Raw genomic sequence first — 26,127 nt, forward strand, 5'->3', positions numbered from 1 at the left:
AACACCCACAAAGAATACCACGAAAATACCCTCCATCCGGGAAGATCATCCAACTGACGAAACGCATTGTGCGTAGAAACGGCCGTCTTGGAAGAATGTGAGTCGGTTTCTACTCATTTCAATATGCTCTGAATTGTTAATTCAATTTATAGAGCACTGTCTGGACTAAAGGACATCGATCAATAATTAAGAGCAATTTTGAAAAATATCTTTATGAAATCCCAGTTAAGCCACCACGTATAGATTTTCAGCATATATAAATGTCTAAATAAATTGTATTTTAACTTCGACTTGATTCACGAACTGCACATTTTAATATTTTCAAATTCTTCATGCTATTGATTTTGCGGAATTCTTCCAATGCGCTGTCAATATTTTTTCCAGCTGATCCGCCATAGACAATGTCATCATAACACTTGCGTAAGTAAATGCATCGCTACTGAAAAATAGGAGTGATCCTGTCGAGTTATTCCACCCATTGAACTCCCCCGGCCTTGGTATCCCAAACTGTTCAACCTTCAGCATGTCCTCGTACTCAGCAGGTTCTACATATCCCTGGACCCCGATTGGCGCCAATTCGTCAGGTATAATAGTAAAGTTCTCGATCTTTGTCCCGTTGATGTATTCAAATCGATTTGCTGGATACCAAAAAGGCAAGGCCTGGGAATCAACGGGAAATCGACATATTAATGTAAGCAAGAAATACAGCTTTACATCAAAGTTTGAGAGTTGACCCAATCCATGTCCATTAAAACGTCCCTAGAAAAAATGGACCCTCAAGATTATTCAATTCTGAGTGGATTTGTCAATCAAAAAGAAAAAAAGTATACTTTAAAAAAATGTATTAATTTTTATATGCAGACGGGCTGAGAAAAATGTTTGACTTGATATCACCATTCTCTGAGTCCAAATTTTCTCACAATGCCAAACTCTTTTGATCCTTAATCTGTAAATGATTTTAAGGAAATAAAATTGTGCGGCTATGTGGTCTTGTGGTATGACACCCCCGCTTTCGGATCAGAAGGTCCTGGGTTCGAGCCTCGCTCGGCGCATAGTTGAGTCCTTGGAAAAGACTCTTTACTCACATTCTCTCACCGTATTCAGATGTAAAATGAGTACCAGGTCGTTAACAGCGTTGTCTTTGTCCGGAAAAATTATAATATCGCCTAACAGGCGTCATGTCCCGTCCTACATGTTAAATGTTGCTGTTGGCCAGAGACCCCTTGTAAAGCAATTTGAGCACATTTAGTGGATAATGCTCTATATAAAAGCTCAATTTTTTTTTCAATTAAAATAATATCTAAGTCTCAAATATTACTTTCTATATAACTCACATCAAAGTTGAAATCACGGGAGAAGAAAATGCTTGTCAGACTGTATTCTCCCGTGAGTGTGTTTGCTTGTAGCCATCCTGCACATCCTTGCACTGTCTCTGTCACGATGTCTGGTGTGCCCTCAATCCATCGGAGACCATTCCCTTGATCGTGGACTGTCCAAATGGTCAGAAGGCTGTTAGCTGCCATTGACGTAGTGAATATACGATCTTCATGCCTCCTCTTATAAAATATATTATAGAGAGATGTTGAGATAAAGGCCAATCAGTACTTTACATAATAATAAAAATCAAAGCATTTTCGAATATGAAGCCACACATGACATCGAAACATGAATATGTGACAGCCCTATATCAACGTGTACTTATTTTTAAGTCTGATAACCCAAATTGTTATCGGCCCATTGTTGTAATGGAAACATTCTCAAATCAACGTAAATCATTGTCCATTACAACAATGTTAAATCAAGCCCATAGTTACTTCGGTTATCAGACTTGCTTATATGTGCACGTCATACTACATGAACTAGAGATACTAGAGAGGAGGCTTGTCCCTGACTTACCTAATTTTAAAAAAGATCAAATTCCCTTTATTCATCCCATAGGGTAAATTTTTCGCTAGGGTCTATTCCAAGGAAAGACTGGAATAACCCTGGCGTTAGCCGCAGTGCAGCGCCACAAATTAAGCTAGGGCGAGGTGACTTAATCAAGGCCACACAGCTCAGCGGCGGGTGATCGAACTCGGTACCTTCCGGGTACGAAGCAAAGACCGTACCGCTGAGCCACGCTTCCCCCTAGACCGGCACATACTCACTGCAAAGGATATATTTAGTTTTGAAAAGAACAAAAAATCATTTTACTCATTATCACATTAAGCATGTATCGTGTTACGTTACTATAGAACGATCGTAAGTCTTGATGGTAAAGTAGCTGAAGACTGACCATTGAGTTGTTTATTATCAAACCTGTTGTTAAAATATCTTGTGCAGGTTGGAAAAGCGTTCTACAATTATATTGTTTTGATTGACGAGAATTTTAAATCAATTAATTATTTCATTCATCGGCCTTGTGATTTTGTCCCTATAAGACATCATGAGAAAAATTGCAAAAATAGAGAAGTTAATCTTAAAGAGATCCGTTGTTCTCAAGGGCAATGGTGGTACACCATAAAACATCATTTAATTGTTTTTCTTTGTTTTAAGATTGACCATTGCCTTCAAATAATTCACCAAAGACAAAACTTTGCGTTTCAGAGCTGATAAATGTCAAAGGTTATTCCAATGGCTGTGTTTTAATATTCAAAAGTCAAAACACGTCTATTTTATTTGATATAATCTTACTTACAATTGGTCTGTCATAGTAGCTGAAGTCTGCATTGCCCAGAAAGTCGTCATAGAATACATCACCGTTGTATCCGATCGTTCTCATCTCTATAAGCCGATTAGTGATATCGTTTCTCATCACTTTTGCAAGTTTGTGGTAATATCTTTCCAAAGCCTAGATTTAAAAAGTGTAATTAAGAAAATAAACTGATTAATTAGAGGAGGGGAACGAGAAGGAGGAAGAGAAGAAGAGGAGGAAGATGAGGAGGAGGAAGAGGAGGAGGAAGAGGAGGAGGGTGATGAGGTGTGGAGGAGGAAAAGCCCGAGGAGAGGAGAAGGGGGAGAGAAAAAATTATATGAAGAGAGATAAGAAGGAAAAGTCGGATCAAGGAGAGGGAATCCTCGTATTGATAGTTATCTCGATCTAAACTCAGAGTGCGTATAAATAGATGGTTGTACAAGACTTCAAAACGTAAGACTGGTACTTCAAAATGTTTATATGTGCGTGGATATCAAATGTTTGCTTTCGATTCTTTTTTTAAAAATTATTCTTTTTTCTTTTCTTTTTTTTTTATGCTGAACTTTGAGTTGCCACGTTGTTTTATTCGTGTCTTTGTATTTTTGGTTAGTACCTTCGTGTCACTTGACGTCTATCACATATTCCACATAGGAAGACAGCACTCCTGGTAACGCTATTTTTTATCAGGCGAGATCATTTTAAGAGTGAACAAATTCACGAAATCACACAATTAATTTAAACAAGACACAACACTGAGATACCAGTTCCATGTGGAACGGTCTTTATAATTTAGTAGATAATAGATAGTATGAAGTTGACGTCACTCAGGTCTTTGTTTTTGCTTTTTGCCATCCCCGTTTATGAGCAATACCCTTCAACAGTCGTAACGTCACTTCCCTCGTAATAACACATGGTAACTTAGTAACTGGCTCTAAACTATCGGAACAATGCGGACGCCCTTATGAAATATTTCTCCGACGAGCATAAAAGTGTATCCAGAGGAGAAAAAACCATTATAAATCTGATCATGTTTTGACTTTTACACATTCTGATAACAAGACATATGAAAAGTTCTAGCCAACATGAAGAATAAAAAGTACAGATTTTCTTTTAGAACCACGATGGCCACCGTGCTGGGCGACGTGACATCAGACTATAGATAGAATGCGCTTGGCCAAGGAGTTCACAACATTGCCATCCGGAAGTATAACGGACCAACACACAAACTCTGTGTAACCATGAACTTTTATAGTCTGGTTAATACAGTTTAGTGAGAACAACTCACAAACGCGGATGGCAAAAACAATAACAAAGGCCTGAGTGACGTCATCTGCATACTATATATTGAATCCAATTCTCACTAAACGGTTTTAACCAGACTATAAAGGTTTAAGGTTACACAAAGTTGTGTGTGTTGGTCACTGCCATTGTCATCCGGAAGTGTAATGGACCAACACACAAAACTATGTGTAACCTTAAACGTTTATAGTCTGGTTAATACAGTTTAGTGAAAATTACTCATAAACGCGAATGGCAAAATGCAATAACAAAGACCTGAGTGACGTCAACTTCATACTATCTATAGTCATGGTGCTGTTGTGATTATTTATCCTGACCAAGTTTTACACACAAACAAACACACAAACACACACACACACACACACAATAAAAAAAATAATGATTTGTGGTGAAGTTAGTAAGATTTAATTCCCCCCCCCCCCCCCTGGAATGTGAAGCCAATTTCGACAGGTGTAGCACTTGTCTCTTTGTGAAAAACCTCTCAGTCCATAACACTTACCGGTACGTGCAGAGGTCCATTTGTTCTACCGTTTTCCATGAGCATCAAGCCCCTCCCGATGAACCAGTAAGTCTGGATCAAAGACGGGTAGTACAGCACTGCGATGTCAATACGGTCGGCAAAGTTGATCTCCAATAAATAGACCACAAAGTCAGCACACGAATCTAGGAGTATCTGAGTGTGGTAAAGCAGAAATTTTAAAGATTTATATAAAGTGGTTTTTAACTCACATAAGAGTATATTACAATAGTCAGCATTCCTTTGGTCAATTTGACCTGTTATGCAATATTCAGTGTCTCATATTTATATGACAAAAAAATTATAGCTGCTGGAAACTGGTGGCCACTTTTTTTCAACTACTTTGAAATAAAATCAATTACGAAGTAATGAACAGAAATGAATATAACAATTTCGGAAAAGAACAACACACCAAACGCAAACGTTTCGGGCTGAAAACCTTTTTTCAGTCAATAGCAAAAACAGTTTCAACATTAATACATCACTTAAAATCCAGGCAGACGGCAGATGGTCTTTCTCTTCTCGCACAAAATTGTATCCGCTATTTCACTTCTATTGTTTTTATTTCGAGATCGTAATATTTGTTGACAAGACCTGACATATACTTTTCTGCCATCTGTCTAGATTTGATGCGATGTATTATTGATGTTTTTACTATTCATTTTGTTGTTGCTGCTACTTACATTAAAGTCAGTGTCATCGTTGATGGCATGTGGATCCACCAGGCCAAATGTCACGGATGAAATTATCCCAGCAAAATAATTGGCAATGACTGCTACATCCACGTTGTTGGTTGACCATGGCAAAACCTCGCCTCTCTCATGATTTATCCGATTTTCCTTCAAGGTTGTAGCCTAGATTTATATATATATATATATATATATATATATATATATATATATATATATATATATATATAATAAACAGCAAAATATACAGATCAAAAAGTGTATTTCAGACGAACCACATATTTTTCTTTCTGTTTTTATGTTTATTTTCAAGCATTCGCAACACCAGTAGGATAACTGTTGTCTCCATTATACGTTATAATCGTTGTTGGTTTTTCTTCGAACCAAACCTGCTTGAGTCTAGAGCGAAGTTCTCGTAATTTGAGTTTCTACTCAGAAAAAAAAAGTGTTTTCTCGACGGTCTGAAATTTTCGAACAGTTTTTAAAGCCAGTGTCAATATCAACAGGACACTTTTTGCTTCTGACGTAACCTACGCATTGTCCTTCCGAATCGAAGCTCTCTCAATCTAAAAACAGCTGCTATCTTGTCGACGCTATGATGTATTCTAGTGACTAGTTTCAGACTAGGCATGAAGTCCTGCCTCAGCAAATAACTAAAACTTGGCCAAACTTAGTCTAAAGGTGCCGTGATTTTAGTCTGGGACTTGCTTAGTCAGCTCACATGAAATCTGATTTTTCAAGTCCTTGACTAAAGTCATAGATAGTCAGAGACTTAGCGTTAATCCGCGTTTATGAAAACGACCCAGATGTACAATTCCCAACAAAATCATCGTCAAAATCAGTAAACATGACAATATAAGAAAAGTAAATATAATTTTGAAGTCATTCGAGATTAGAATTAGATTTTAGTTTCATTTGAAGTGTCAACACAACAAGAATAAATCACATTGTTGCCTATCATTCCTCTTTGTTTTTACTATTTAAGTGAGGTAAAAAGTAATGGTGACCTAACCCAATACAAGTTCGATTCTGTGCAGAACAAGGAAAATCACCTTAAAAGATGAAGGTCAGAAGTCATTAATTCAATACAACATCCGTTCGGTGCTGTGTACGGAAAATCATTTAACGGTTAAGGTCAGATTCATTAATTTTTCGATACATGATTGCATAGCTTGTCCTTCGATTTAAATTGTTTAAGGCTGTAACAAATACATGAAACATTCCAGCAAACAAAACTACGTGTAACCTAAAACATTTATATAGTTCTATTCAAACATTTAATTAGTGAGAATTGATTATCGAAAGGTGTTCTAAAAACAATAACAAAGAACCACCGTGTGTTGTTTCACTTTGTTGGTAGAAAATTGAAAGAAATTCCGAGATAAAGCGTCCGCGTTTGATTCCTGTACAGTTCGGTAACTAAAAGGAGTGAGTTGACTCACTTTGTTATGATAAAACAAGACACTGACTGAGAACCTCGCTTGGCGCAAAGTTGAGTCCTTGGAGAAGGCTCTTTCCTCACATTCTCTCACCGTACTCATGTGTAAATTGATTACCTGACCGTTAACAGCGATGTCTCTGTCAGTAAGAAAAATTGTAATATTGCTTGTCAGACGTCCTGTCTCGTTCTACATGTGTTGCTGTTGGTCAGGGACCCTTTGTATCGCGTTTTGAGCACGATTAGTGAACATTGCGCTTTATAACAGCTCGCTTGTTTTTCAAGACGACATTACATCAGAATAAGTAATCGGATTCCAACAATAAATCAACTAGAAATATGAAGTGTTAGGCTTGTCAGGTTTAGAAATTATAGTCATTCTGCTCAATAAAGAATAAAAACTTTACCCGGTATCATATTTTTTTTCAAGCATTAATTCAATTTTTACCACAGGAATCATCCCGACATAATAAACCCATTTTGGGGCGGTAAGTAGCATAATATATTAAAAGTTCTATACCCATGTAGTCAGTAGGGCCAAATCCCGTCCTTGTCTCTTTGCTTCATCCAGGAAGTGTCTGGAGATGTAATATGTCCTGGGATCGATGAAGCTGGCATCAGGGTCGTCTGAGAAAGGCCTATAAGCGTATTTTTTCCCTGCATCAAATACTGGAGAAGACATCAAAAGTCAATAGTTAAATAAGAGAGTGAAGGGTGGAAGGGGGGGGGGGGACAAATTCTAAGGCACCGTAATGCCTTAATAGTTATTTTTTTTGGTTAAGATATTGGAGTAAGTGTTGTTGATACTCGAAATAATCAGCTTCGATTATATGCCTCCCTCCAACACAATTGCTGCCTGACGAAAATAAACATATAAACTAATTCAATAAAGAACATCAAGCGTTTTGTATCAAGTGTATAATAGTTTGAACTGAACCATAATTGGTGGGGTTTGATGTTGACTCTACCGTTTTGTTTTGTTTAGTTGTTTTTTTACTGAGAGAGAGTTGATTGCGATAGGAAGCGATTCTCAGCGAACACGTTTCGAAGCTCAAAAGTCATATAGCTCATTGTTCTAATGATTCAGAAAAGTGAGTGGAACAGGCGTATGGAGAATATAATCAATATTATTACATTTAAAATAATAGGAAATGAAGTGAGTAGAAAAGTGCAGAAGACAAAAGAGAATGAAAACGTTTTGAGCCGATGGGGAGTTGAACTCAGGACCCGACTGTTAGGACACTTCGGCCTGTCCACAAGAAGGACACTCTACAATCGATGCTATCCACAGCTGAAAAAAAATGGTGGTTTCAAACATAGAAACTATCTTGAGTCCATCTCGCGACTTCTTGGGTTCATGGGGTCAACACACAAACACCAAGAAAGTTCCTTTGGCAAGCTGGCAGTTAAGCTTATGAGCTCAACACAAGCTTGATAGTTAATACATTTGAAACCATTTTTTGGACTGGTGAATCGTGTCCATTGTAGAGCGTCCCAGTCATGGACAGGCGGATGTGTCGTAACAGTAGGGTCCAGGATTCAACTCCTCATCGCCTCAAAACGTTTGATTCTCTTTAGTCTTTGGCATTTTTCTACTCACGTCATTTCCTGTTCTAATTAATGATGAAAATGGTAAGATATTATATCAGATTGGAGTCAAATCGAATCCAGTTTGTAGAGTGTCGAAGATAAGAAGAGGGAAGGGAAGATAAGTGAAAAGAGAATCGTGAGGCTGACTACTAAGAAAGCTGTGATTAAATCTTGATTATTCTCTATTATTTTGTGTAGTTCATTTAACACATAAAAGGCTATATGTATGTATGTATGTATGTATGTATGTATGTATGTATGTATGTATGTATGTATGTATGTATGTATGTATGTATGTATGTATGTATGTATGTATGTATGTATGTATGTATGTATGTATGTATGTATGTATGTATGTATGTATGTATGTATGTATGTTTGTATGTATGTATGTATGTATGTATGTATGTATGTATATATATATATAGTATATATATATATATATATATATATATATATATATATATATATATATATATATATATATATATATATACTATATATATATAACAAACGTGTATACAACCATGATGCTAGTTGAACGGTGTACATCAATTCGCTATTTACCATTTAAAGAGACCACATTTTCTTGATCAACCGATTGTTTTTAAATAATGTTACTTCAATAATAGATATGAAAACTGAGAGAGAGAGAGAGAGAGAGAGAGAGAGAGAGGAGAGAGAGAGAGAGAGAGAGAGAGAGAGAGAGAGAGAGAGAGAGAGGGGGGGGGGGGCGGGTGGGCAAAACCAAAATGAAAATGTGGCAAAAAATCTTGAAAAAATGAAAAATAAGAAGAAAAAAAGAAGTTACCGTCCTTGATTATTTGCAATGATAATTTCAATTATAATCTATTAAGTTTACCTGAAGTTATATTGGGGTTGTTGTTGCTCCATGTGGCCCAGGCTTTTGGATAGTCATTTTGAAAAAGGTATAAAAGGGCGCCGAAAGAGAGGTGGACACCTGTAGAGTCAAAGTCAGGCGGAAGTTGATCCCGTTCAATTGTACGTCTGGGTTGAATATTAAACGAAAGTACCTTTCATGAATAGTATTGTGTCTAGTAGAAAAGAGGTATTTAAATTGTAATAATATGATATACACACGCACGCACACATATACATACACACACATACACCCACGGCACACACTCACCCAAACACCAATAGTAGCACACATATGAAGACAAACACATGCGAGCACACAAATCATATTATTATATTAAATAGTTTCAGGTTTAAGTTTTTGATAGATCCGCGATCACAAGGATGAATATTATAGATAGTTTGCGCTTGGTTAAGACGCTCACAACATTGCCATCCGCAAATATAATGGACCAACACACAAACTATGTATAACCTTAAACGTTTATAGATAGTATGCGGATGACGTCACTCAGGCCTTTGTTATTGTTTTTGCCATCCGCGTTTGTGAGTTGTTCTCACTAAACTGTATTAACCAGACTATAAAAGTTCATTGTTACACAGAGTTTGTGTGTTGGTCCGTTATACTTCCGGATGGCAATGTTGTGAACTCCTTGGCCAAGCGCATTCTATCTATAGTTAGTTGACGGTACCTGACACTGAAACCCAAAAGGACTGGCATTTTGACGTTATTATTTGGTTTCTGCACCGCCTAGTGAATTGTCGTTAGAAGTGCTCATGGAAACAAGTGGTCCCATTGGTTTAACTATTGAATACAACTCACGATTTGTTTTCTTTTGTGGCCAAAGACTGGCATTTTGACTTCATTATTTGGTCAGCATTAATGAATACTTCTCAACAAAATAGAGCACGTGACAAAAAAAAAAAGAGAGATAATCTCAAAATCAAATTTTCCTCTAATTTTTTTCTTCAGAGCAAGCGTTTTGAAAATTACTATTTAATTTCATGAATCAACGGACAACTTTTTTTCTTGAACAAGAATGAAAGACGGAATAATTCTGCAACCAAACGTAACTTTAACCATAAATTAAACATCAGTTAACAAACACTGGATCTGGAATATTCAACAACAACACCGAATCAAAAGTATTCAAACACCGAGTAGTACTAATACACCGGATCAGGTTGCCGGCTACTTTTGTAGGAGGTCACAGGCAGGAAAGGTCATTCTTTTCCCCGATATGTCAAATACGATTCAATAGTCTGGCAACGGCGGCCATATTGGTTCTAAACAAAGAAACTCATTATTTTTTATTCTTCATGCTGGCTAGAACTTTTCATATGCTTTGTGATCAGAATGTGTAAAAGTCAAAACATGATCAAATTTATGGGGTTTTTCTTCCTCTGGATACCCTTTATGCTCGCCGGAGAAATATTTCATACGGGCGTCCGCCATTGTTCCGATAGTTTAGATAGCCAGTGTTGCTAAGTTACCATGCGTCGTTAGGAAGGAAGTGACGTTACGACTGTTGAATCCTATTGGCGCATGGTATCCCATCGAGGAGACCAAAATGTTATATATATATATAATGTTTTCTCATTGTTTGAGGCTGACGGGCTGAACTACAGGCTGCATGCCACACGTTTTAAACGTGTATAGAAAAGTGAAACCTCGTTATCTCTCTTATGCGGGGCCATACAACTCAATACACGTACACGGGACTCGCTACATGCTACACGCGTGTAGAAAGAAATGGACATTCTCACTTTTTTGCTACACGTCTAGTTCTAGATCCGGGGAACCTAGACGACAACAAGGAAAAATTGATTGAAATGGTAAGGGCAAGGCCCCTTCTCTGGGATCTGGGAAGAGTTTTTCATCAGGATTCTCAAGAAGATGACGGAATGTACGCTGGAACTCTCCTCATGATTCTCTGAGAAGGAAATGTTCTCGGCACCATATGCTTTGTCTCTTTCGTTTTCTTCTCTTTCGTGAGAAAAGCAAAATCCTTCGTTGGAAGAATTCATCTTCGGAGAAAATAAAATATAACCCCTCTGTCTCTGGCAAAATATGAAGCATGTAGCATGATAGTGTGATTATATAGCCCAGGATATGAAACGTGTAGCGTGTAGCATGTTGCCTGTGGCATGTAGCGTGTAGTTCTATGGCCCGTCAGCCTAATTGTGATTTGTTATTTCTATGAAAGAATCATTGTAGCCAAGACTCATGTATTTTTTTTCCATTAAATTATTGCGAAGATATTAAAAAATCTTCTGGATTATTGTTCCTTTCAAATATAAAAATATTAGATCATTTTCCATTTACTAAAATAATTGGGCCGGTGTGTCTTTTTTACGAAACCCGCCGAAACCCGCCGAAACCCCCGAAACCCTGCGAAACCCGCCGAAACGCGCCGAAACCCGCCGAAACCCGACGAAACCCGACGAATCCCGACAAAGTTATGGGAAGTAGGTGGCAGTGGGGAGTGAACCTAGAACTCAGGGAAGTGTACACCATTGGGGAGTGAACCTGGGACTGGGTTTCGGCGGGTTTCGAAAAAAAGGACTAGTGCTTTTTTACGAAACCCGCCGAAACCCGCCGAAACCCGACAATATCCAGCAAAGTTATGGGAATTTAGACAACTGTGGGGAGTGAACCCGAGACTCAGGGAAGTGTACACCAGTCGGGAGTGAACCTGAGACTAAGGTTATCGGCCGGTTTCGGCGGGTTTCGTAAAAAGAATTAGTGCTTTATTACGAAACCCACCGAGACCCGCCGAAACCCGCCGAATCCCGCCGAAACCCGACAATATCCGGCAAAGTTATGGGAGTTTAGCAACAGTGGGGGTTGATCCTGGGAATCAGGGCGGTGTACACCTGTGGGGAGTGAACCTGGGACTGTGTAAAAAGGATATCAGTGGGAAATAAACCTGGGACTAAAGGGAGATGGATACCATTGAAAGTTGAAGCCGGATATGGGAGTTGAGTACCTGAGGAGAATGAACCTGACACTATAGGAGATGTGCGCCAGTGTGGAGTGAACCTGAGACTCAGGGAAGTGCACACCAATTTGGAGTTAACCTGGGACTGTGGGAGATGGATAACTGTGGGTATCCGAGCCGAACTATAGGAGTTGGGTACCAGAGGAGAATGAACCTGACAGTATAGAAGGTGGGCGCCAGTGTGGAGTGAACCTGGGACTCAGGGAATTGCACACCAGTGGGGAGTTAACCTGGGACTGTGTAAAAAGGTTATCAGTGTGAAATAAACCTGGGACTAAAGGGAGATGGATACCATTGAAAATTGAAGCCGGATATGGGAGTTGAGTACCAGAGGAGAAAGAACCTGACACTATAAGAGATGGGCGCCAGTGTGGAGTGAACCTGAGATTCAGGGAAGTGCACACCAATTTGGAGTTAACCTGTGACTGTGGGAGATGGATAACTATGGGTATCCGAGCCGAACTATAGGAGTTGGGTACCAGAGGAGAATGAACCTGACACTATAGAAGGTGGGCGCCAGTGGGGAGTGAACATGGGACTCGGGGAATTGCACACCAGTGGGGAGTTAACCTGGGAAAATGTAAAGGATATCAGTGGGAAATAAACCTGGGACTAAAGGGAGATGGATATCATTGACAGTTGAAGCCGGATATGAAAGTTTGGTACCAGAGGAAAATGAACCTGACACTATAGGGGGTGGACGCTAGTGGGGAGTGAACCTGGGACTATGTAAAAAGGATATCAGTAGGAAATAAATCTGGGACTAAAGGGAGATGGATACCATTGGGAGTTGAAGCCGGATTTGGGAGTTGGGTACCAGAGGAGAAAGAAACCTGACACTATAGGAGGTGGGCGCCAGTGGGGAGTGAACCTGGGACTATGTAAAAAGGATGTCAGTGGGAAATAAACCTGGGACTAAAGGGAGATAGATACCATTGAAAGTTGAAGCCGGATATGAGAGTTTGGTACCAGAGGAGAATGAACCTGACACTATAAAAGGTAGGCGCCAGTGGGGAGTGAACCTGGCACTATGTAAACAGGATATCAGTGGGAAATAAACCTGGGACTAAAGGGAGATGGATACCATTGGGAGTTGAAGCCGGATATGGGAGTTGGGTACCAGAGAAGAATGAACCTGACACTTTAGGAGATGGCCGCCAGTGGGGAGTCAACCTGGGACTCAGGGAAGGGCACACCAATTGGGAGTTAACCTGGGACTGTGGGAGATGGATAACTGTGGGTATCTGAGCCGAACTATAGGAGTTGGCTACCAGAGGAGAATGAACCTGACACTATAGAAGGTGGGCGCCAGTGGGGAGTGAACCTGGGACTATGTAAAAAGGATATCAGTGGGAAATAAATCTGTGACTAAAGGGATATGGATACCATTGAAAGTTGAAGCCGGATATGGGAGTTGAGTACCAGAGGGGAATGAACCTGACACTATAGGAGATGGGCGCCAGTGTGGAGTGAACCTGGGACTCAGGGAAGTGCACACCAATTTGGAGTTAACCTGGGACACTGGGAGATGGATAACTGTGGGTATCCGAGCCGAATTATAGGAGTTTGGTACCAGAGGAGATGAACCTGACACTATAGAAGGTGGGCGCCAGTGGGGAGTGAACCTGGGACTCGGGGAATTGCACACCAGTGGGGAGTGAACCTGGGACTGTGTAAAAAGGTTATCAGTGGGAAATAAACCTGGGACTAAAGGGAGATGGATACCATTGATAGTTGAAGCCGGATATGGGAGTTGGGTACCAGAGGAGAATGAACCTGACAATAGAGAAGGTGGGCGCCAGTGAACATGGGACTCAGGGAATTGCACACCAGTGGGGAGTTAACCTGGGAATATGTAAAAGGATATCAGTGGGAAATAAACCTGGGACTAAAGGGAGATGGATACCATTGATAGTTGAAGCCGGATATGGGAGTTGGGTACCAGAGGAGAATGAACCTGACACTATAGAAGGTGGGCGCCAGTGAACATGGGACTCAGGGAATTGCACACCAGTGGGGAGTGAACCTGGGACTATGTAAACAGGATATCAGTGGGAAATAAACCTGGGACTAAAAGGAGATGGATACCATTGAAAGTTGAAGCCGGATATGAGTGTTTGGTACCAGAAGAAAATGAACCTTACACTATAGGGGGTGGGCGCCAGAGGGGAGTGAACCTGGGACTATGTAAAAAAGGATATCAGTAGGAAATAAATCTGGGACAGAAGGGAGATGGATACCATTGAAAGTTGAAGCCGGATTTATTTCCCACTGATATCCTTTTTTAGATATTCACAGGTTCACTACCCACTGGAGCCCACCTACTATAGTGTCAGGTTCATTCTTCTCTGGTACCAAACTCTCATATTTGGCTTCAACTTTCAATGGTATCCATCTCCCTTTAGTCCCAGGTTTATTTCCCACTAATATCCTGTTTACATAGTCCCAGGTTCACTCCCCACTGGCGCTCACCTTCTATAGTGTCAGGTTCATTCTCCTCTGGAACCAAACTTTCATATCCAGCTTCAACTTTAATTGGTATCCATCTCCCTTTAGTCCCAGGTTTCTTTCCCACTGATATTCTGTTTACATAGTCCCAGGTTCACTCCCCACTGGCGCCAACCCCCTGTAGTGTCATGTTCATTCTCCTCTGGTACCAAACTCTCATATCCGGCTTCAACTTTCAATGGCATCTATCTCCCTTTAGTCCCAGGTTTATTTCCCACTGATATCCTTTTTACATAGTCCCAGGTTCACTCCCCACTGGCGCCCACCTCCTATAGTGTCAGGTTCATTCTCCTCTGGTACTCAACTCCCATATCCGGCTTCAACTATCAATGGTATCCATCTCCCTTTAGTCCCAGGTTTATTTCCCACTGATAACCTCTTTACACAGTCCCAGGTTTACTCCCCACTGGTGTGCAATTCCCTGAGTCCCAGGTTCACTCCCCACTGGCGCCCACCTTCTATAGAGTCAGGTTGATTCTCCTCTGGTACCCAACTCCTATAGTTCGGCTCGGATACCCACAGTTATCCATCTCCCACAGTCCCAGGTTAACTCCCAATTGGTGTGCACTTCCCTGAGTCCCAGGTTCACTCCATACTGGCGCCCATCTCCTATAGTGTCAGGTTCATTCTCCTCTGGTACTCAACTCCCATATCCGGCTTCAACTTTCAATGGTATCCATCTCCCTTTAGTCCCAGGTTTCTTTCCCACTGATAACCTTTTTACACAGTCCCAGGTTAACTCCCCACTGGTGTGCAATTCCCTGAGTCCCAGGTTCACTCCCCACTGGCGCCCACCTCCTATAGTGTCAGGTTCATTCTCCTCTGGTACTCAACTCCCATATCCGGCTTCAACTTTCAATGGTATCCATCACCCTTTAGTCCCAGGTTTATTTCCCACTGATATCCTTTTTACATAGTCCCAGGTTCACTCCCCACTGGTGTACACCACCCTGATTCCCAGGATCAACCTCCACTGTTGCTAAACTCCCATAACTTGACCGGATATTGTCGGGTTTCGGCGGGTTTCGGCGGGTTTCGTAATAAAGCACTAATTCTTTTTTACGAAACCCGCCGAAACCGGCCGATAACCTTAGTCTCAGGTTCACTCCCGACTGGTGTACACTTCCCTGAGTCTCAGGTTCACTCCCCACAGTTGTCTTCTTCCCATAACTTTGCTGGATATTGTCGGGTTTCGCCGGGTTTCGCCGGGTTTCGTAAAAAAGCACTAGTTCTTTTTTACGAAACCCGCCGAAACCCAGTCCCAGGTTCACTTCCCAATGGTGTACACTTCCCTGAGTTCTAGGTTCACTCCCCACTGCCACCTACTTCCCATAACTTTGTCGGGATTCGTCGGGTTTCGTCGGGTTTCGGCGGGTTTTGGCGGGTTTCGGCGGGTTTCGCAGGGTTTCGGCGGGTTTCGTAAAAAAGACACACCCTAATTGGGCCGGATCAAAAGTATTCTAGTGATCCGATATGCAAGTTGCCGATTACTACAATTCGCTGCTGGCGCCGGGTACCCGGGTTTTATTCACCGGGTCTTCACAATTCTAGCTTTTTACATGTTGAAGGTCATCTTAATTCTGCCCAAATTGAAAGAAAGGTGTTCTTCAAAAATAAAAATAAATGTATTTATTCTTACTCGGATCCGAAGAGTTCAGTCAAATGTGGAGGACGATTGTCACCCAGTTGGAGTGAAACAAGCATTTCCTTAGGAATGTTCATGTCTTTAAGAATCCGGGTAACGGCGATGATATCTCCCGGTTTTTGTACCCAGTAATGAAGCGTCTCGTCATATTCTTGTGGAAAGAACGCCATAAGCGAAGTGTTGAATCCTGAGTTCTTGTAGATGAATGCCTCACAAGCCTGGATGTATTAGCCAGTGATGAAAAGTGTTGATTTAGCAATGGTAAAGTTATAAATGAGTAAGTAGTCCGTCAGAGCCATTAGGCCCATGAAGCCGGAGTTATTCTGGTTTCCTTATCGTGAAACGGACAAAAGCAATTGCTTGCTACTCTTTGGATAGGACGCAAACTAAATGCAAAGTACATTCCGTCACAAACCTGGATGTATTAGCCAGGGATGAAAAGTGTTGATTTAGCAATGGTAAAGTTATAAATGAGTAAGTAGTCCGTCAGAGCCATTAGGCCCATGAAGCCGGAGTTATCCTGGTTTCCTTATCGTGAAACGGACAAAAGCAATTGCTTGCTACTCTTTGGATAGGACGCAAACCAAATGCAAAGTACATTCCGTCAGATCTAGCAAACACAGCTACTTAATTATGTGTGGACAGGGGTCAGAAAAAAAATCTCGACTCCGACCGGGATCGAGCTCGGTACAGATTGCTCTACCATTTGAGTTATCGGGACCCCCATAAAGTTATGGATGAATTAGAAGGGGAAAAAATGATATGTGCATATTCCTCTAAAAATAGCGAATGTAAAAATGCATTTATTTATTACAGTATAAGTATGTATGTGTGTATGTATGTATGTATGTATGTATGTATGTATGTATGTATGTACGTATGTATGTATGTATGTATGTATGTGTGTATGTATGTATGCATGAATGGATGGATGGATGGATGGATGGGTGGATGGATTGATGGATGGATGGATAGATGGATGTAGGCAGGTATGTAGGTAGGTAGCAGGGGCGGTTGGTCACATTGTATTTAAGGCGGCACAAATCCGAAATACAGAATCAAATTTTATTGGTCTAGTTAATTTAACTAAATTTGACCTACTTTGTATGTGTGTGTGTGTGTGTGTGTGTGTGTGTGTGTGTGTGTGTGTGTGGAGAGGGGGGTATTGCAATTGTTTGTCTTTATGTGTGCATATGTTTGCATATGTGCGTATATTTGTGTGTGCATGTATGTGTGTGTGTGTGTGTGTGTGTGTTAGAATATTAATGAGACATACTCACAAAAGAGCATCAATTATCTTGTACAAAACGGGTCTGTTAACTTTCACCTGTTCATTATAACGACTCACAGACGCAGCATGTCCTGTTTCCAACTGATTTCTTATATCTACAACGTTGAAAAGTTTATATTTAACAGCATCTGTGACATGGCTATTTGATTCAGAATGTTTCTTCAGTGCCTGAGAGATGTGCGCAATATCACTGAATCCTCCTGTTGTCCGTTTTAGCTTACATCACCAAAAATCAAGCAATAAAAACAATGAAGCGTTTTACGGCTTTCACTTACACTGGCAGTAAGCCATTCAACAGTTTAAAAATAATCATTAAATCGGCGCTGACTCCCCGGAGTGTTAGAAACTAAGTTAAAATTCACTGGTTTGTGTGGACCTAAATCTTTCACCACGATTTTCTCTTGAGGGGATAAGTGTCGAAATTGATTTTCAATTTAAAAATCAACATGATTCATGATTGATTACAAATTACAGAAATAACTTTTTAAAATAAAATGATTCAAGAAATCTTTCCAAAGATAAAAACAGGTAGGTTTCATAAACAATGACAACAGCGATAAGACATTTTCTCTGAATACTAACGGTATGACACACAACTTTAGAATAATTGAATTTAAAAATCCACATTAAATTCCAAACGCAAAGCACTTGTTAACTTCATACACAATCAGCGACATCTTTATAATTATACTATTATTAGACAATGCACACAATACAAGTTGAGTAGGGATCGTTGGGAGTGTGCGGGGATGAAGGACTCCGTGGGGTCAGGGATTTTTATTTATAGTACCATGGGGCTCTTCTCGGTGCATACTTTGTTTAATGTTCTTTTTGATATTTAATATATATTTAAGCAAAACCAACAATGATAAAATATATATTTATTGCCATTCTCTTCATCCGTATATCTTAGTGAAGCAAAGCCTCTTCTTTCAGTGATAAAACTGATAGGGTTTTAATTTATCCCAAGTAGGACCTCAGGGCGTGCATCGCTAGATTGGCCGTCTTGGCCTAATTATTTAAGCAGTGAAAGACAATAGTTAGTTGGGGAGGGAGGGTGGAGGGAGATTGGGGAGTGGTAACACTAACTTTCTTCAAGGTACAACAGAGTATAGGATAAGGACAGGACGGCCAAACGAAGACTGGCTCATATCAACAACAAAAAACGTCCCCACCATACCACACCCTCCGCTCATTGTCACCCCGCGCAGGCAACGGGGGAAAGATGAAACGTGCCGATTTGACGCCACCTTCGCGGAGCGACGCACGAGTCATCAAATATTATATTCAAAACAAAAAGCAGTATGTGCTAAATTTTTAATTTTATCAAAATTTTAAAATTGAAGTTTTTTGTTTGGTTAACATGCTAATCTACGGAAAATATAGGGCGGCACAAAACAACTTCGCTCTATTGACCGACCGCCAGTGGTAGTTAGGTATGTAGGTAGTTAGGTATGTAGGTAGGTAGGTAGGTGGGCAGGTAAGCAGGTAGCCAGGTAATCAGGTAGACAGCGAGCAACGGTTCATATTTGGCGATGTTCTTGCTTGATTTGGTTTGCCTGCCACAGCACACGCGAGGCCAGTTTCTTTTTGGGCGTGCATTCGAGTTAGTAAAGCGAACCAATTCCCCGCCAGTCGGACAATAAAGGTCACAGGTATGCTGTGGTTGAAATTTTAAAAACCTTCAAGGGTGATATTCATTCCAACTTTGAGCTAACAAGATCTTAATGTTTTCAGCAAAGACGGTACAGCAATTATATTTTAATTAAAGCCTGAGTCGCGATACTCTTACTGCCCCGGTGATGGAAACGGTTAATTCTGCATTTGAAAAGTAATAATATAAATCGAAACTATTATTTTAAGAAAATAAAATCAGTGTCACTGGTGAAGAGTTAAAATAGTTGCACTAGACACCCGCCGTTCAGCAGCCTTCGTGACATCCCTACCCACAACGTCTTTCATCTGCGCTATTTACTCCGCCATAAGACAAGCCATAATAATTTCTTTCCTCTTCCCCCAATACCCCCGCCAGCAGTTTTCATATCACGGTAAAGTGAAAACTTCCTGCTCGGTTGATGAATGGTTCCTCTCTAATTTAATTCACACCAAGACGTCAGGTAATGGGTTTACAGCAAAATGATGCGTGGGTGTTGTTAAAAGGAACCGAGTTATAGGCGAGACATCAATAGGGTTAGATGTGAAGCGGTACACAATAAACGACACCGTGTCATAAATGGTGCATATTTAGCTTTACCTGTTATAAGAATGGTTAGTATAATGATTAAATATTTTATCTTTATACAAAAGCGAGCATCTTCAGTGTTTACAGGTTTATAGGTTTTATTTTGTTGTTTACTAAAATAGATGTGTGTTGGTTTAAAATCGATACTGTTCTATTCAATGTTTGATATCTCGTTTTCCTACAGGGGTATCTCGAACACGAGTTGCGACTTCAACAAAGCTATGAAAAAAATCTACCTTGGCAATTCTTTCAACCGACTTTTGAGAAGGCAGGGGAGCTTTTCCATAATGAGCAGCATCAAAAATCAGAGTGGCTACATAGGTAATAATGAAGGACTGGATGGAAGGAATTTTCAACAACTGACGCATCAAGGCCCGCTCGGAATTTCCGTGAAAATTAAAACGTACGTCGCATTTGTACGCTCCTTCCAGCTCTGAACCCTTTCCAAAGCCACGAAACGGCTTTGTTTCTGTCATCTAAAAAGGAAAAGGTTATTTTAAAAGGATTTTAAAATGCGTATGGAATTATTAAATATACATAAATTAAATTCGGACAAGTTTATGAAATAGAAAAATATGAATACTACACTTCTTATCCTGTTTGTTAAACCAAACTACATGAAAAAAAAAAAACTATTTAAAATTAGGCTACATCGAATTATCTAAGACACTACAATTTGTCATGCTCGTTGATCAAATATTTAGTTATCAATAATCTTTGGTTGAAAGAAGAAAACGATAATGAAGTAGAACATCTCAGCTTTCTCTTTTTTGGTATATTAATCGATAAATCTATAATATAATAGAACGATAGTAGATTTATGTCTATTTCATCGATTGTACAAATTGTTAAAAAAGGGTAATCCCGAAACGTCGACATCATTTGTCATCATTTATTAAACTAAAGCTTGTCCTCAGCTTCATTTTTATTATTTTATTTCCCACCTCCAAACATCAACATTTACTTTATAAAGAAAACAAAACCTGGAAAAAAAATTAAAAAAGAATATGATTATCACAACCATATCACCTGTTCATTTTCCACCAGATGTGATAGCTCCTCTAAAATATCAACACTTGACGCTCCTCTCCAGGACAAGGTTTGGGCCAGAAGCACAACCAAAACATATAGCCGTGTCGCGCTCCTTGAATTCATTTGTGGTCTCTGTATGACGTCATCAAAATCAACAGTAAAATATCAGAATATTTATGCTATGCTAAACTGATAACATCCATCAGCCGGATATAACGTGCCAACACACAAAACAATAATAAACGTTTATCGTCTGATTCATACAATTAAAATTTAGTCATACAAATGGCTGGCTAAAAACAATAACAAATATCTGATTGACGTCAATTTCCTTCTATCTATATTCTCAAACTCTTTTTCAGACATGCCTGCCAGCTCGCTGCAAATTTCGGCCTTCCAGATCATGAAAACTATTTACAAAGTTTTGGTTGGTATGCGTGCGATTGTACATAGTTACAGCGTGTCAAAACGTTGAGATAAATACTCACAAATTGAAGGGTCTCCTGATTCGGCTGGAAGATATAATAATATATTTCAAGTGGCTTTGGCTGTAGCCTTCGTGAATTCAGAGCCTGACACTGCCCAAAAACACACCCGAAAAATGGCAAGCGACGACTATGAAAAGAAAGTAAAAGGGTAATTGGATTCAATAGTCTGATGTCACGTCGCCCAGCAACGGCAACCATTGTGGTTCTAAACAAAGAAAATCGGCACTTTTTATTCTTCATGCTGGCTAGAACTTTTCATATGTCTTGTGATCAGAATGTGTAAAAGTCAAAACATGATCAGATTTATAATGGGTTTTTTTCCCCTCTGGATACGCTTTTATCTCGTCGGAGAAATATTTCATAAGGGCGTCCGCCATTGTTCCGATAGTTAAGAGCCAGTTACAAAGTTACCATGCGTCATTACGAGGGAAATGACGTTGCGACTGTTGAAGAGTATTATAGAGATGTTTACCGGCAACTACAACATCGCACAAATGCTTATAACTAGACAACACTTTGGGCCTAGCCGAGTCATTTCAGTTTCAGTAAAAAAGAATGGAGATAAAGGAATAGTTTAATAAAGATCCGAAGTAGATCTAAAAGCACTTTATCTTGGTTGGTAATGGGAGCGATCTGTATTCAGGTCTTCGTCCAACTTGGTCATCCATCACATGATCTATTGCTGTCCTTCGATTTGATATTTTTTCAATTAATGTAAACACGCTGCTTTGTTTATAAATAGTTCGAAGATGACGTCACTCTGGCCTTTGTTATTGTTTTTTGCCATCCGCGTTTATGAGTAATGCTCACTGAACTATAATAACCCGACTATAAACGTTCATGGATACACACAGTTTTGTGTGTTGGTCCGTTATACTTCCGGATGGCAATGTTATGAGTTTCTTAGCTAAGCGCATACTATCTATAGCAGCTATAAGCAAACATATTGTTATACTGAACAAAATAACCTATTACAATGTTGGGTATTTCAAAACTGAGAACACTTTTTATTATGTAGATACGTCATTTTGCAATGTGACCGATGACTTCGGCAGTCACGAAGAACCTAATAATTGCAATATTGTAGAAATCAGTAACAAGGGAATATCTTCTTGGCAAAAAAGAAACAAACAAACAAACAAACAAATCCAGCTTGCCAGTTCTCCTCCAGCAAGAGATTTTGGACATGGCTCCGGTGAAACCAGTTGTTTTCATTTCAGAGCAAAGCTTCAAAGTCGCATAGAAGAACTATGATAAGATAGGGAAATAGAGAGGGTGGCAAGGCTATGAAAATCTCACTCAAGACCAAAATTTTCCCCACTTTAAAAGGAATTACACCCACCACAAAAATATTTTAAAGATAGATCCCTGTCAAAACGTTATTTTATTTGCCTCACTTCAAACAAAACTTGGATTATCGAGTAAAATACGAAAAATAACTGTGAAAAAAACATACACGTAGAGTCTATTTTAAATTTAAGCTAAAACTCGTCCTTCAAATATCGATCGATCAAAATGACTCTCCTTATCAAAAACTCTCAAACCTAGGACTTCCGAAGAGAAAGACAGGATAGTGGCGATACATGTTGAGCCTTTCATTGGTTCTCTCTCTCTTTCTCTCTCTCTCTCTCTCTCTCTCTCTCTCTCTCTCTCTCTCTCTCTCGAGCTGAATTGGGCAAACCAGGGAAAATATGGTATTTTATCTAAACGCATAGCATCAATATTTGCGCTGTCCTCTTAATAGGGTACAATCGTGTGATGTCCAAAAACTGTTCCAATCTCATTGGAAGTGTCAAATCACTCTTCCGAGGACGGTATAGATAGTATGCAGATGACGTCACTCAGGCCTTTGTTATTGTTTTTGCCATCCGCGTTTGTGAGTTGTTCTCACGAAACTCTATTAACCAGACTATAAAAGTTCATGGTTACACAGAGTTTGTGTGTTGGTCCGTTATACTTCCGGATGGCAACGTTGTGAACTCCTTGGCCAAGTGCATTCTATCATACCTTGTGAAATTGAACTTCCAGTTTCAGAGTGATGGCATCTTATTTTTTCTAGTCTACCTATATGCTGATCGTTATAAAAGGTCTTCCATCCTCGCTCTTTTACGAATATAGTCATCTTCGGGAGGATAGTAAGTTGGACAGTAAACAAAAAAAGTGTAAACACTCATGTATCCATACAAATTCTAAAAATCCGACAGTGTCTCTTTGAATATTAAATCAAGCGGAACGATTATAATTTTATTATTGTACTTCAAATAATTTCAGAAAAAAAAACAACTATTTGGACAGCTGAGAAATAAATATTGTGAAGCTTGTGAACCTGTAAAAATGCTGCGCTATATAAGTATGCATTTAATTTCAATCAATATAACAGTGTGTTCTTTGGCTTACCTTCAAATACTTTAGTCTTTACGTAGAATAAAAACGTTAGGAGAGAATTGAAATATAATGTCCAGCCAATATATATCCAAGCATGAATGCAATTTCAAACTTAAACTTTGTTGTCTTCCCGATGAGTTTAAATTTAATTCATGTAAAGGTCAAATTTCACAGGAATTTAAATGGTTTTCTATCGATGACGATAATGAGGGTTTCATATTATGCTGTCAAATCAATTATTTAAATATTTGTCATGGACAATATGAAAATGCGATACATTACAGACCCTAAAATGATGTTTATTTGTATACGTTGATAGGGTTGGCCTATTTCTTATGTTACATGGAGTTAGATATCCGTTTCCCCGCAAACACATATTATTCGAAGCAAAACATTAGGATATTCGTGTTAAGGCACTAACATTTTTTATCCTTCATTATGACGATATTGACATAATAGATTAAATACAACTCTGTACTTTTAAATTAATTGTTAGAAACGGCGAAATAACAATGATACATTTTTTAAAAAAATGCAAATTCGTGTAAAACTCCTATCATTTAAGTGTCTCCCGTTGCCTGCGGAATTGCTTTCCCTAAAATTCTTACCGGCGCATATTTATGCAAAGTTGAAGTTTTGGTGTTTTAAATTCTAAGCATACCGTAATATCGAATGTAACGATATTATGAAAATCTATATTTCTCAATTTTTCTGAAATTTTGTGTTAAAGTTCCATTCAATGTTTTGATTACGGTGAAATTTTGGATTTTCATCCGTTATAGTCCGGCAGTTAATTCTTCTAAACTTCTCCGTTCTTTTTCTCGCACCCGACATATATATATATATATATATATATATATATATATATATATATATATATATATATATATATATATATATATATATATATATATCTTGGAATCTAACAACATTGCCATCTAGGGGCCGTTTTCATGAACGCGAACTTGCGCTTCGTCTCTGACTATCTCTGACTTTAGTCAATAACTTGAAAAAATCAGATTTCATGTAAGCTGACAAAGCAAGTCCGAGACTAAAATTACGGCACCCTCGGACTAAGTTTGGCCAAGTTTTAGTCATTTGTTGAGGCAAGACGTCATGCTTTAGTCTGAGACTAGTTACTTGGAGACGTCATAGCGTCAACAAGATAGCAGCTATTCTTAGATTGTGTGCTTTCGATTCGGAAAGAAAATACTTCGGTTACGATTGACAGAGGCAAAAATTAGTGCATGGGCCAGTGGGCGAAACCCTCCCCCCCCCTGGGGGAGTTTTCGCCACATGGTTTTTCTGAAACAGCAATATATCTTGAGTATTAATCCGGGTGTTACCGTTTTTTCAAGTGTCATTTACGAGAGTTACGGCCCTTGAAAGGTCATTGGGTGCAATTTTTTGTGAAATCGTTTTTGTGCATAAAATGGTTGTTTATCACCTTAAAATTGTTTCACATACAATCAATAATGGAATTTTATTGTAATTTCTCATTTTTTGCCTCATATCATAAAATATTTTACAAAGCCATATAGCGTTTTTAAATCTTTGATAGCCATTTTCTCTATAATTTGAAAAAAAAATCTATTACAGTGTACTTGTTTCCCTTCAGGATGAATAAACAAGAGGGATTTTGCACTAGCACAATTCAGGCATGCTTCAGGGACATATAACACAAATTAATCCGGGTGTTACAGTTTTTTCAAGTATCATTTACAGGAGTTATGGCCCTTGAAAGGTCATCGGGTGCAATTTTTCGTGAACTCATTTTTGTGCATAAAATGATTGTTTATCACCCTAAAATTGCTTCAAATGCAATAAATAGTGGAATTTTATTGTCATTTCTCATTTTTTGCCTCATATCATAAAATATTTTACAAAGCTATATAGGGTTTTTAAATCTTTGATAGCCATTTTCTCTATAATAATGAAGTCCCCAAAGGCTGTGTAATTGAAGCTGCATTTGAGAGTGCCTCATCAGAGGAAAGAAAACTGCAAGAAGCTGCTGTAACCTGAGACATTTGATTCTGGATTCTTTCAAAGATCATTCACAAATGCCTTGGCCCCCCCCCCACATCAGAGTATTTGCTATCTGCTCAAGACCAACTTCCTTCTGCTCTGATCAAATTTTTTACTACACTCCTATCCAAGCAAGGTGCAGGACATATGAGTAGTAGGTCTGAAAGACTTGTACGTTCCATGGCCCAAGATGTTTGATATAATGTCACTTGTGGACAATGGAAAATGCCTAAACATTTACTTCTGGGGATGACTGTGAGGCATTTGACTGGAAGTTTTCAGATTATAAACATCCTTAACCGCTTTGGACATTGCGCATCCCACTCTACTCTTTTGGAACTGGAGACTGCAATGTGCGACAGTGTTGTTGAATGCTCCACAAATCTTCCTTCTGCCGCATTGGCACATCCAAAAATCACCCAT

The 26,127-nt window shown here is 39.2% G+C and overlaps 1 protein-coding gene across 2 annotated transcripts; it reads right to left on the bottom strand.

The window, feature by feature from the left end:
• Positions 1–196: 196 nt before the first annotated feature.
• LOC144966433 (uncharacterized) lies at positions 197–23,765 on the bottom strand. 2 transcript variants are annotated; one of them, XM_078902918.1, is made up of 11 exons: positions 23,692–23,765; positions 20,804–20,938; positions 20,011–20,250; positions 16,236–16,459; positions 9,070–9,215; positions 7,138–7,286; positions 5,174–5,344; positions 4,473–4,646; positions 2,678–2,830; positions 1,335–1,556; positions 197–660 (listed from the first exon to the last, which is right to left on the bottom strand). In XM_078902918.1, the coding sequence occupies exons 2-11, from the start codon at positions 20,927–20,929 to the stop codon at positions 331–333; spliced, it is 1,935 nt and encodes a 644-aa protein (XP_078759044.1). In that variant the 5' UTR covers positions 20,930–20,938; positions 23,692–23,765; the 3' UTR covers positions 197–330. The 2 variants fall into 2 exon arrangements, with proteins under 2 accessions (XP_078759044.1, XP_078759045.1); XM_078902919.1 differs by lacking the exon at positions 5,174–5,344 and having other exon boundaries at positions 258–660; positions 23,692–23,744.
• Between the last annotated feature and the right edge of the window lie 2,362 nt (positions 23,766–26,127).

The sequence above is a fragment of the Berghia stephanieae genome, chromosome 2, assembly GCF_034508935.2.
Source record: "Berghia stephanieae isolate SIO BIC M18660-M18661 chromosome 2, UCSD_Bste_1.3, whole genome shotgun sequence".
Lineage (NCBI taxonomy): Eukaryota > Metazoa > Mollusca > Gastropoda > Nudibranchia > Aeolidiidae > Berghia > Berghia stephanieae.

Bases quoted from the DNA above. Each gene is read 5' to 3' on its own strand.
- LOC144966433 (XM_078902918.1), bottom strand. From the start codon at position 20,929: ATGAATTCAAGGAGCGCGACACGGCTATATGTTTTGGTTGTGCTTCTG. The intron at 2,831-4,472 runs GTAAGTGTTATG...TTTTAAATCTAG, and splicing joins ATGGACCTCTGCACGTACCG to GCTTTGGAAAGATATTACCA. The intron at 1,557-2,677 runs GTAAGTAAGATT...ATATTTTATAAG, and splicing joins GCTACTATGACAGACCAATT to AGGAGGCATGAAGATCGTAT.